At 36.4% G+C, this 13753-nt stretch overlaps 1 protein-coding gene across 6 annotated transcripts in view; it reads right to left on the reverse strand.

Moving 5' to 3' along the window:
• The window catches only part of LOC108649807 (phospholipid-transporting ATPase VD), a 37514-nt gene that overhangs the window by 17499 nt on the left and 6262 nt on the right, over nucleotides 1-13753 (reverse strand). For 4 of the 6 annotated variants that reach the window (XM_089257072.1, XM_030385295.2, XM_089257073.1 and 1 more), the window contains exon 2: nucleotides 7013-8258. In XM_089257072.1, the coding sequence (XP_089113198.1) occupies nucleotides 7013-8091 (1079 nt within the window). In that variant the 5' untranslated portion in view covers nucleotides 8092-8258. The remainder of the gene's footprint in view (nucleotides 1-7012; nucleotides 8259-13753) is intronic. The other 2 variants (XM_089257071.1, XM_089257070.1) reach the window with 1 other exon arrangement.

Raw genomic sequence — 13753 nt, forward strand, 5'->3', positions numbered from 1 at the left:
AGCGATGCCGTCCGTATAATGAGCATGAGCTTGTTAACATTGTGATTAAACAAACGTCTACGGGCGAATATATGGGTCTCCCACAGCTGACACCAATTGGGAGCTCTGAATATAAATCGCTGACATCACAGCCGTCAGCAACGATAACGAAGCTTATGATCTGAGGCTGCCCGCTAGCGATTCTTACTAGACAACATCGGCATCAGCTGCAGCAGCCGCCGCTAAAGTCGATTGTCAACCGGTTTGGGAAAAACCCGTTTTTCAGTTACTAAAACGTTTTCAATGTCAATCGCTTGGCTTCGGTAGAAACCGGTACGACTCTACCAAAGCAGACAGGCCTTTTTGCCAGTCTCCTCTAGCTTTGTGATATATATGTATGTATGAAGATACGGAGGATATTGGCACCGTCTCTTGCCATGCCTAACGCCGGGAATACCGGCTCAAGTTGTGCGATACTTTTTATTGTATATTAATAAATAGCTCAATTCGATATGCAATCGTATTCTCTATGCAAATACCAAATGCCACTCAAGGCCCCTCGCCCACATAAACTCTTCCGATTGCCTTGAACTCGGCAAATGTGCTCTTGTGTCAGTCGAATCGATTAGGTGCTGCGTATTGTCGCTCTACGACTCGGTTTTAGAATATTAATGCGATTTAGGTGAAAGTCCACACTTGGCATCGCCAAACTCTGGGATAGCCAACAGCTGACATAGCCACAACACGGAATGTCACATAAATAAGTTAGCAGAACCAACTACGTAATGACATGATTAGCACTCTTATTAACTAGTTAGTGACACGATTAAAAACAGGTACTAAAAACTGTACTTTGGTTTTAGGCCCAACACATTAGTGTGGGGTTCAAACTCTATAGAATTAATTGCAAGCATGTTGAGATTAATTGCATAAACATTTTATTCCGAACCTGGTGTGATCCACTAAGTATGGTAGAGCTCGCAGGTCTGAGTGGACTTTGGAAATATTGATTCGCTTCATTTTGGGATACCATATTCTAGAGTTTATACATATATGAGCTAATTACTGAAGTTTAAGTACAATCGATAGATAACACGAAGCTATCCATTAATTGAAAATCTTTCTTTGAGCTGCCTATAGTCTTGTTGTATCTAGATGTTACATATTATCTCTAATCGTGTTCAATTATACTCGATTATAAGAAAAAATAGATAATTTTGTTTTCCCAGATATATTTATACATTTATAGATCGTCTATCGAACGAGCTAATCGTGATCTATAATCGGTATGGTTCGAAACGGTATGCACTTTGTGGACCGTTACGTTAACCGACAGATGTTTGTAATATATTCAGCTTTTTACGATTATATGAAAGAAAAACTAGTATTTTATACAATTTCTGATATCTATAATTATTTTCTAATTATTGTCGTGCTAATAAACAATGTATTTTCTGATCATTTTGCAATGTATCTTCACCTTTGATTTTTTTTATAAATATGTATTTACAAATATATAAATAAATTTCCATAAATAAAAATAAAAATTGTATTATGTTATTCAACTTCGTATTGTATAGTTGATAAGGTCATATTTACATACTTATTTATTCCTTAACCTCTACAGAAATCAATACGAATCTGTTGAGAAACCATCTTCAACTTCAGCATATATAATGCAATTTATTTCATTTTCTTGCATTCCAGCTTGGTCCAATTGTAAGTGGAATTTTTTATTTGCAATTGATTGCGAAAATTATTGCTGATACGCCCAAGCAATGCGGATTCGAAGAAACCCCACAATAAAATGGAATTTTCTTATGTGACGTAAGTACAACAATCTTGTCACATGATTTTTATTGTACTGTTCCGATGCGAATGTTGTGATTTATTGTCATTTTCACAGCTTTCAGGATCGAGTCATGTGCTCGTCTGGTCTAGCAATAAAAATCAACACTTAAGTCAAAAACAGAGCAGCTTGATTAAAGTCTGTTTATCTTGAAGCAAAAACTGTAGTCTTAATTAGTTTTAATTAGAGGCGACATATACTATATATAGACATTCTAAGGAAATCATTTCTTTGCATCACATTCAGCAGCATTAGCATAATAAAAGTATTTTTGTTAAGAGCTGTTAATTTGGGGATTGGCTTTTTAGGGCTCAGCATATATAACCGACCAAGAATAACTTCTGGAATGACTTGAATATCAAATATAAATTTAGCATTCATTCTGTTTGCTTACGTATAAAGCGAATCTTGCTAATTGATAATTTTTGAGTCATGAACTAGTTCAATCAGTCATGATCAGTTCATGAAGGAAAGTTATTGTTAAAAAAAATTTCCATTAAGAGCGATTTCATTCGAACCAAATACAGGTACAGAAAAGAATAGCTAGCTATATATTATAATTTTTAGGCCAAAGGAATATTTTATCTAGTTCAGGATCAATTCAAATGTAAATGTATTTAGTAGTTCATTTCGATACGTTATCTAATCAAAGCTTTACACGAATACAACCGCAGAACTCTGAACGAAACGAATAATCTGCATATGACAATCATCATCAACATTGGCTATTTTTATAGAATTAGGGCTCTATTCAATATTCAAATGAATAACAGTATCTGAACAGGTTTAATTCCTAATTCCTAATTCACGTAGGTTCAATGTGCTGCAAAAGTATTCTAAAAATCGTGTTAACATTTTGCTTAATTTTTTGTTTTTTTACTCCAATTTCTTAGTTTGAACCAAATATTCAATTATCACACTTAATGCGATTTGCCAGACTTGAGAATTGGCTTTTGGAGGTGTGTTTGAAGCACAAGTCTCACGCCTGCCACTGAATAAACAACTCAAAAATTTATCTTTGAGACTGCCATTGCCACAAATCGCATAGCTTGCGAAATGGCCGAATAATGTCAGTTGAGCCCAGCTCAGATACGACCCCACGACTCATGCCAGTGACTCACCGAAAACTTATCAAACATTCCACATGGTCACGAATTCGATAGCATTTTTCAGGGCAAGCGCGAAATTCAAAGACCCTGAGATGATCAGGGCCGCTGCTGGACATTGACCATTGCCCGTTGGCCGTTTACCATTTACCATTGGCCATACAGCCCTCGGCCGGGTGGGCGTTTGCATTGGGCCTGCTACCTGTTGCGGCTGCCACTCAGCGTCCGCATTTGGTATGCCAAGGCGCATGAATGGCTCTGATTTGCATGTAACTGCGCTGGATGCGCGGAAGGCCTGAGTAAAACCCGTACGAATAGACCTATTCGCTTTGACAGCCGTGAATTACAATGCAAGAATGTTACAGTCGGGCGTAAGCGACTGCACAATACAGTTAACCGAATTGCAGTTATATTTTTATCATTCAAAGCATTAATTTTAGTTTATAGCTAAAATGTGATTCAGTTTAGTGATCCTAACTCTGTAACTGGCATTTGTTATGCTTTCAGAGTGAGCAAAAATAAGGTTAACGGCTGTGATTTTAGTTGTAAAGCTGTGCAATAAAGAAATGCTGCTGTTAATTTCACGCTTACAATAGACGCAACTAAATGCGGTTTTATGCCATCAATTACTTATTCCAACACTCAAACGTCTCAATTTAATACGCGTGAAGAGGGAGTATACATATGTATATAACCTACTAATATAACTTGACTCAGAAAACATTAAATTTTATATTTCTCTACTATAGGTTATTTGAATTTTAAAGAAGATGTACCATATCCAGACGTATGTAACCAGGTATATACACAATAAAAACAAACGAAACAGAGAAGAACAGTTTCACCGCATGGTTGATATATGCTAAGATATACCGCAGACATTATTCATGACTCAAGACAAAACTGCTTGGGTCAGAGCATACAATCACTAAGGCTAATCACAATTTGTGCAAAGCAAAACGGGGAAATGCAAATTGAATGGGCAGCAACAATTGCTAAGTTCATTGATCAGCCGAGCAGAAAACAATAGCAACAAGTAAAAGCTCTTTGGGTCGAGCAGCGAGTAGCTGACTGCGCAATACACTGTTGGCAGTGAAAATAATTGTAAATTAATGCAGCTGATTATAAAAAAATCTAAAAATACTGGTAATTATTTATTTAAAAAAAACATTGTTCTTTGAAATAAGCTAAGGTTAAGAAATTAATATAAAAGGAGTTATATGAATAGGATGGAATATGGAATGGACTACAAAGCTAAGAACAGTATTATTAAAATAGGGAAAAAGTTAAAAATATCTAAAAATAAAAACTTTTTTTTTTTTCATAGTATAGTAATTCAATAGTTCAGTAATTCACATGTACTCACATTTAATTAACTAGAATAATAACCTATTCACAAAATATTATTATTAAATAACTAAGTCAAATCAAAACATGTATCACAACCAATATACTCTTTTTCAGCATTTTTATAAATAGAGCACAATATAATAACATTTACAGCTATAGCAGCGTTAACAACAGGATTTGGCGGCAACCAAACTGGTAGCTAACGGCAATTAGCCAACGGTAAAGGCTGCGCCTGGGCAGCACTGAGCAGCAAGGGAAGAGGCTGGGCTAAGCAACAGCTGCGAGTGCAGTGCAGCTAACTAAATTGTCACTTGGTTGGAAAGTTGGCGCGTGCAAGGCAAATAAATAAACGGAACTCTTGCGGCGAATTGCGCTGCGACGGAGCGGCGAAGAGGCGGTGGTGCGGCGAGCGTCGGCGACACTCGAATGTGGGACACAGCCGAACCGCAGACATGGCAGAAGAAGCTGAAAAGGGGGGCAGCTACACTCACACAAATACACACATACACACACAGGCACACAGGCACACAGACACACACTTGAAGTAACTTTGAGGGAAAGTTTACCAACTTTGTTAGGCTGTTGTTGCTATTGTTGTTGTTGTCGCCGTTATGGCTTTACGCTTTATGTCTGTTTATCGATTTCTAGATTGCATTTAAAAATAATCTGTGCGAACATATCGCTGCCTTTGCATGCGCAATCAGTCAGCCAGACAAACTCTCGTTTAAGCCAAAGCATGGGCCAACTTCTTCTGTTTAACTGAATTTAGATTGTTTTCGAGCACCTGACAAACATTTATTCAAGCCATTTTTTTGAGCTTTAACCTTTCTGCTTGTTCTCTTTGGCTCACATTTTGTGGCAAGGGGAAAGTTATTTATGTACAAAAGAATTAGCCAGTGCTGTTAAGCATAATAATAATTGAAAAGGGTTTTTGGGTTTTTACATTTTTAGCCCATATAAAAGCAAATCCAAATAGGAACATTTCATTTAATATCCTTTTGTATAATGGATGCCATGAAAACTAAATATGGGATGGGAGTACCGACTATATCTATAAATTATTCAGAATATATACATATATTCTCTATAGAGAGATATTTAGTATTTCTAGCTCTCTTATGTCTTCTGAGATACTTATATATGTCGTAAAATAGAGTGAAAATATAAATCTTTTTATTCATATTTAGAAGGAATCTAAAATATGATTCTGCTGGAATTAGTCATTCCAACTTTTGCTTATTATGTATACAGTTATATCATTATACAATCTATTTATTAAAATGTTACCAAATTATATTTTACATATTTAATTATATATATTTAGTCAGACAAGTACTATAAGTTAGTTGATATACCTAACAAGTATTATAAGTTAGTCGACTATAAATTCAACTGTTTGTTGGTATTTCTATGTGATTTATTAGTGTTTATACCAATTTTACAGTGCAGTGCAGAATAATACACAATCAGAAAAGTGATTAATAAGCAGTGCGAAGCATTCTGCTCCGGCATGCTTAGGTCTCTGCTCTGCCTCATTATGCTGCCTCTGCACAATCAGAAAAGAAATAATCTACGAACCGACTGCTAAGACTCAGTGTAGCACAAAGCAATTATCGAGCCTTCGAATGGAATGGAATATACAAACCAACAGAAGATGGTTTATACATATATACTTCAATAGAATTGAATGCTTGGCATGGGCAACCACTTAAGTTCGTTGAAATGAAGATCAGAGATCAATATAAAGCAGATGAAAGCTTTGTTTATGTAATGAAATGCCGCTGAGAGTGCCATCTAAAATGCTAGAACCGTAAGGGTTTGCTCATAAAAGTTTGCCTGGGGACCAGCATTTTCGTCGACGCTATAAGCTGAGTCGTTATAACCGAATTCTACTGCATGAGAAAAACCACAGACTTTTATATATCCTAAAAGGTACTCAAAATAAATAGATTTATTTCATGTAAATTTAAAAATTTAAAAGTTTAAGATACCGCAAAGGTAATTTTAACAAAACAGAATGACATTAAACTTTTTGCGTTTTGAAGTTAAAAGGAAAATTTAGATTCAGTAAAGTCTTTAGGGAAAATTAGTCTGATTCTTAGTACACTATAGATTTCATAATTTATATAATTATATATAAGAGCTAGAGACTTCAACTTTTTTTTTAAATGTCCGTTTATACCGCGCGCATATCGAGTTTATCACTAAAAAACGATAACTCATTCCGACACTTTTTTATCGATAAAAAACCTTATCGAAGATCACTTAAAAAATTATATCTCCTACATCTTTCAAGCTAAATTTAAAATGTATATAAAGATGTATTTTATACAATTTCGGTTTTTGTTAAAATTTACCCCCCACCCCTATATTCACCCCCTCACCCTCATCTTTGTAGAAGTCGTATATCAAATACTAGAGACTTGTGGTCTCATTTCTCTACATTTATACATCATGATTACGTTCTGAAAGTTTCATTACGATCGTACGTCTAGAAATTAAATTATTCCACAAATAAGTTCTCATAATATCGCCAACACTGCAGCGCAACCCAAGCGCAATTGGCTGTATATGTATGTGTATGTATGTATGTATGTGAGTGTGTGTGTGCGAGTGTGTTTGTTTGTATGCGTGTGTTCATATATAGCCAATAAATCACCCCCTTTATATCATTATCAAATAAGCATTTACGTTTGCAGACCAATTTCATATTCAAGACAGAACTTACCCATCATAGACCCGACAAGTCGTATTGTTAATGCGCTTATCGGACGCTCGCCGACGCCGATCCTCGAACAGATCCTTGACGGCCGTGACGCCCAGGACGAAGATCACCGGAATCATGGCCACCTCCTTGCCAAAGGCATTGATGGCCGGCACCCAGTTGAGCAGAACGATGAAAATGAAGTACAGATTGGCAACGCGATGGAACTGTTCCAGCAGATTCTTGGGCACGAACGAGAGCAGCGTGTACTTGGTTGTGCGTATTTTATTGCCCACGAAGTGGCCATTGGGATGCTCCCGCTTGGGCGTTTTCGGCGGCACCGTGTGATTGGGCACCACCATGCGGTAGCAGCGCTCCTCGAACTTGTCGTTGGTGTTGTAGTTGCACAGGGTGAGACGTTTCCACCAGGGCGGCGCCTCGGTGCGACGCAGCGTGTATATCGATTCGGAGCGGGACGCCTGACGGGAATGGCCGCGTCCGCCGGTCGCCGAACTGGGCGCCGACGGACCAAATTCACGCTCCCTGACCGGCTCGTCCTTGTGGCCGGGCGGCAGTATGAAGTCCGTCTTGGAGCCCACCCGACTGTGGCCACGCCCCGCCGGCGCTGCACTGCCCGGCGGCGAGTCCGTAATTTGACCCTGGGAAAAGGCACGTTGGTGGCCCTTCATGGCCGACTTGATGGGTCGCCCGCCAGCGCCCACAGCGACAATGGCGCCGCCCCCATGGCTGACCGATCGCGCATGACCCCCACGCGAGGGGCCGCCCGGGTGAAGCGTGCTGGTCGGCTGGCTGGAGACGATGGCCACGCCCGGTATGCCCGGCCCACTGGGCATGCCCACGGCCGATGTGTTGCCCACCTGATGAGTGCCCGGGAACACATAGGTGCGCTCGGGCTCCCCGCTGGTCGTCGCCGTCGGTGCGGTCGTCATCAATGTGTGCTGCTGCTGTTGCTGCTGCAGCTGGAGCTGGGCCTGTGCCTGTGCCTGGACCAGGTTCTCGCTGGCCAGGTTGGGCGGCGCGGAGCGCTGCTGCTGCACAACTAGAAACTTTCGGCGCAAGTCTTCGGTGTTTGCTGACGGCATCTTCGAGCGTCAACACCATGAGGTTCCTCTTGCTCTGCGATAATTCTTTATTTCTTTTTTCGTTCTTTTTTGTGTTTTGCTTTGCGTTTTTGCGGGGAAGAGTCCAATTAGCACCTCATAGAAGCAGTGCCATGCCCATCCTCTGCCATGGTCGTCATGACCAACTGCTGAAAATGAACGAAAAGAGCCGGAATCATTAGTTAGACTAAAATAATTAACAGATCCTTGTGTCAGCGATAAGATTACAAGTACTGCTAATTGCACCTAAAGGTTTGTCGAACCCACAGTACGCTCGACCGACCAACCGTCCGCCCGCCCACTCCCACTCCCACTACCACTCCGTACTCGAACAGATGTCTGCTGTGCTGCAAAGCGTGCCCTTGATTCCGAGCTTCCGATAAGCTTCCACAAAGCGTAAAATATCACGAAAACGCACACACACACGAAAAAAACAAAAACCTAAACGGCTGACAAGGTCAAAGAGTAAAGCGAGGCCATGCAGCGTGGAGAGGCATTATAAATGGATATATATTATATATATAAATATACGTAGACCTTTACATATATATATATATAATATATAAATTGTTGCGTTTTGTAGCAAAGAGCGATAGAGTTCATGTTGCGTGTGAACTTTGTCTTAGCAAATGAGTTAGTCTTTCTGAAGTTTAAATGGATGAAATTTACATAATTTTTATACCGATATTAAAAATAAATCTCACGTTCTTAAATAAATTACATTGAATAAAATACATACATACAAAATTGCATAATGATCTTTGGCAAAAATTTTGCAACTTTAAGAACTCCCACGCCCATGAAAAATATCGAAATAAATGATACAATGTACGAATAAGCCAATGTCTTATTATATGAGTTTTTTTTTTTTTGTTTTTTGTATTAAATATCCCATGAAAACTATAATTATGTACAGACAACGATATACATATATATACAAAGATACATATATGAAGTTACTTATGAAGTTACTTTTTCTCTGTGGTACGAGAAGAAAGAAAAGAATCAACAATCAACAGAAGCAGCTCCGGTAGAGTCGTTCAGTTATATCTCAAACTAACTGAGCCAATGTGAGCAATTCGCCTGATTGTCTATATATTCATTCGTATGATCTCATATATAATATACATATAAAACCCATATTAATCGTCGTTTTTTTGCAAATGCATAATGACCTTTTAAGGTATTAACGAACAGACGAATTTGGGCATATCGGCTATCATTACGGATCCACTGATCCAGTGGAAATTGCGAAATTTATAAAATTTATTATTGATTATCCGAAACGCTTACAACAATAAACATTTCGGTCTGCCTTTTGGCAATTGGAATACTCATTACTTTTAGGAATGCAAATTTATTGCGAGCTGTCTGACCCTAGTCTATACTGGGTATATATTATATACTTGATATTCAGTAAGCTGTATAATGAAATGAATTCCGAGTGCCAGAACTTAAATTACTAAAACTGTTCACAGGGTATTTTCTGGCTAAACTTCCCTGATTCCTCTACTTTTCGTATTTTAATTTTAGAGAGCGATAAACTAATTCCGCTACTGTTTAGGAAAATAACAAGAATAACAAAAGAAATATGTGTATATATACACACAGCTCTCTCTCTCGCTCTATTCGAATTTCGAACAATAAAATTGAACCGCGTGTCGACACGAAAATCTAAATTCAAATTGGACTTATTTTTCTTCACGTTTTGGGCTTTTTGTATACACTTGCAATATATATACATGGCATGATAAATATGTGGGCATATATAGGATATGCGCACACCTATGCGCATGCAAGTCAAGAAATTACTTTACAATTTGTTTCTTTTTCTCTATTATTTTTAAATATAAATATACATATATGTATATGTGTATGTATGTATATATACATATATATATGAGTCTATATATATATAAAAATAATAGAGAAAAAGAAACAAACCAATTGTAAAGTAAATATGTTTTTTCTCTGAGTCTATATCATCAATATATGTATATATTTGAAATTTATACAGAGTGAAATTAATATATATAATATATTATATATTCATTTCGTGTCTTTCTTCAACACTTTTTATTAGGGCTTTATTAATTTATTTTAGGTTTCATTTCCATAGGTGACTTTAACCATGATTTATTGTTTTATTTAGAAAAATTCTAGGCTTAAAGAACAACAAAGCTTTCTAATATATTCACCACTCAAACTATTTACTAGGTGGCAATAAAAATACAATAACCTTTTGATTTACTGATTGATTGATCGCTGATTAGTGATAAGAAGTTGAATTTTTCTATATATTTCTATATTTATTTATATTTTCTTGCAATTATCGAAAATAATGCGATTGTACGATAAGATGGCAGAATACAAAGAAACAATTGTGGAAGGTTTAAAAATGTTTGCAAGGCGTATTATCGATAATTATTAATTATACAGATCAACAATTAAAGAAATATTATTAAACAAATAATAAGTTATTTTTTAATAGTATGATTAGGACAATTTTAGAGCCCATTTTAGTTTCAGTAATTCAAAATTCGATCTGAATAATGGATAGTAAATTTCAGCTGCCGAATCTGATGATAGTTGAAGGTCTTTGTTATGCATTCCTTCTATGTATAAATTCTAATTTATGTATAGATTACTTTATAATTGCTCGCTATTCAAGGCTAATCGGTTTTCAAATAACTTACGCATTGAAGCGTATAACTGCATATATCATAGATACATACGATTCTATACACAGTCGTTCCACATTGTATATTGAACTTTACAGTCTTTTCATATATGTATATTGTATAAATATTTATGCCCTAGCAATTGCCATTCCATCTGGCCTAGTGATAAACAATAATATTGTTTTAACATTTCGCAGAGCTCTCGGCATTGTTTATCTCTCGCAGTTTGTTTCGCATGGTTGTTGCGTGCTCTGTATTCGATATTCTGGCTAAAAATAGAGTTTCATTACCCCTAAAAGGGAAAATCGCGAACAGAACAAACTTACGAAACGAATCGAACTCAATTTATCTGTTGAAATGGGCCAAATACTTTGAAGTCAGGCCACAAAGTGATTAAAAGCGATTCGAGCTAATTAACTAAAGCGCGGGTGCGACCAGATATGAGAGAATTTACGACGAAAAGTGAGCCGGTTTACATTAAGGCAGGCGACTTGACTATCCTATATATAATATATATATTGCAATAAAATAGTCTAAGAGCTGGGACATGAGAACTGTGATTACCTAAAATAAATATAGTTTTTGTGTTAATTACTAACTAATAGCTAATAGCTAATACTACCACCACTACAGTTACTAGGAGCAGTATTATTTCTATCACTAGTAAAAATACTACTACTAGTCATACTATTATTTGTAATATTGCTGTTACTTAAACGACTCTACTTATCTACTACTAATTATGTTCACTGCTTTTCCAATAATAATTACTACTACTAATCTTACAACTCCTGTTACTGCTGGTAGAACTATTACTACTATTAATGCTGATATAACTAATAATACTTCTACTATTATTACAATTAGTAGTATAACTACTACTACTACTTTTACTACCACAAATACTATTATTAAATACTTCTATTACTATTACTACTACTACTACTACTACTACTACTTTTACTACCACAAATACTATTATTAAATACTTCTATTACTATTACTACTACTACTACTACTACTACTTTTACTACCACAAATACTATTATTAAATACTTCTATTACTATTACTACTACTACTACTACTACTACTACTACTTTTACTACCACAAATACTATTATTAAATACTTCTATTACTATTACTACTACTACTACTACTACTACTTTTACTACCACCAATACTAGTGCTGGCATTACTTCTATTACTATTACTACTACTACTACTACTACTACTTTTACTGCTACTACCAAAAATACTACTGCTAGCATTACTACTACTACTACTTTTACTACTACTACCACAAATACTACTGCTAGCATTACTGCTACTAGTATAAATACTACTACTATTACTGCTACTACTCCAATTACTACTACTAGTTTTACTGATATCACTATACTATTCCATTCCATTACTAAATAATCAGTAGCTCACAAGTTTATTTGAATCTCTCCATCTTGTGGAAAATTTGAAATTGCAATTTGGATATTTCCTCATTTACTAAAAAAGCTACTTTGTAAGGGAAATTAAATTTAGATGAGGGCCTGGCAGAGGGCATACGCTATGATGAAACATATGTTAGAACAGCTGTTCTAATTGCCTCAGGCTGTCTGTTCCAATTAAAGTTTGCTACAATATAGAGATATATATACCTGAGGGTGTGCCGCATATCTTTTCTGCTAAAATAATCTTAAAGTCTATCATTGAGTAGAATTAAAAATAAATTACCAGAAGATAAGAACTTAATTAGCCACGTTAAAAATAAATCATTCTGGGTTTTCATACCACAGAATAGATATTAAATTTTTTGTTTTTTTCTGTACACATTTGGTAATTGAATGCTTCTTGGCTTTGTGCTTCTATTATATTTATCAGTTAATGCACTTGAGCTATGCCAGCTGGGCCATTAACCGGTCAAGCGATTCATTTTCATATCAACGAACACTTATTATATTGTGTTTCGGTTACCCCATTAGGAGTGATTCAGATAGAATAGCGTTGAGTGTGAACAAGAACGTGTTTGTAGTAAATCGCTTCATAACTCTTTATTACTCATATTTTAAATAAACAACATTTATAGTATACATAGAAGAGGGGCGTATCGCATTGAAAACAATGGCAGAAAACATTACTTATAGACGATTGTGGACAGGCTTATATGATACATATACATATATATGATTTTATTGTTGCTATTGGTGATATTGCTATTCGTGATATCTATATAGGTACATACACATATTTATATATCATTTATAAAGAAGTTTGACATTATAGCTTGTATTGTAGAAATGAACAAGTAAGAAGACTCTAGTCGAGACTGCTCGACTAGGAGATACCCTGAACCCTCCAAGCTGATATTCTTATCATTCTGCACTTCTTTTATGCACGCACACATACATTTACATGCATCCACCCTCACGCGCCCGCGCTCTGCTAACTGCGCAGTAAGCAGCGACTGCGCTTGGGCTGCGCTGCAGTGTGGGCAATAGTATGAGAATTTACTTGGTGAATAACTTCGTTTGTAAGCATACGATCTTAATGAAATTTTTAGGGCGTAATTATATGGTCAAAATGTGTGTACATTCCAAAGCACAAGTCTCTAGTACTTGAAATACGTTTTTTACAAATTGGGGGCGAAGGGGGCGTGGTATCCAAAATCAGTTGATTACAAAATGTTTGTATTCTACATATATATATACACAGTAAATCTGAAGTCTCTACATCTAATAGTACTCCGATGAGACTCAAAAAACAAAATCAATTTTTCGATTATTCTCGATAAAAAAGTTATCGGATGAGTTATCGAAAAAATAAAGCAAACTCGTACTGCGTATGGTATACACGAGTATGCACACAAAATTTCAGCTCTCTAGCTTTTATATCTTCTGAGATCTCGGCGTTCATACGGACAGACGGACGGACGGACGGACGGACGGACAGACAGACGGACAGGGCTAT

This window comes from Drosophila navojoa, chromosome 3 (genome assembly GCF_054131105.1).
Source record: "Drosophila navojoa isolate 15081-1374.11 chromosome 3, UAZ_NAV_1.0, whole genome shotgun sequence".
In the NCBI taxonomy this organism is placed as follows: Eukaryota; Metazoa; Arthropoda; class Insecta; order Diptera; family Drosophilidae; genus Drosophila; species Drosophila navojoa.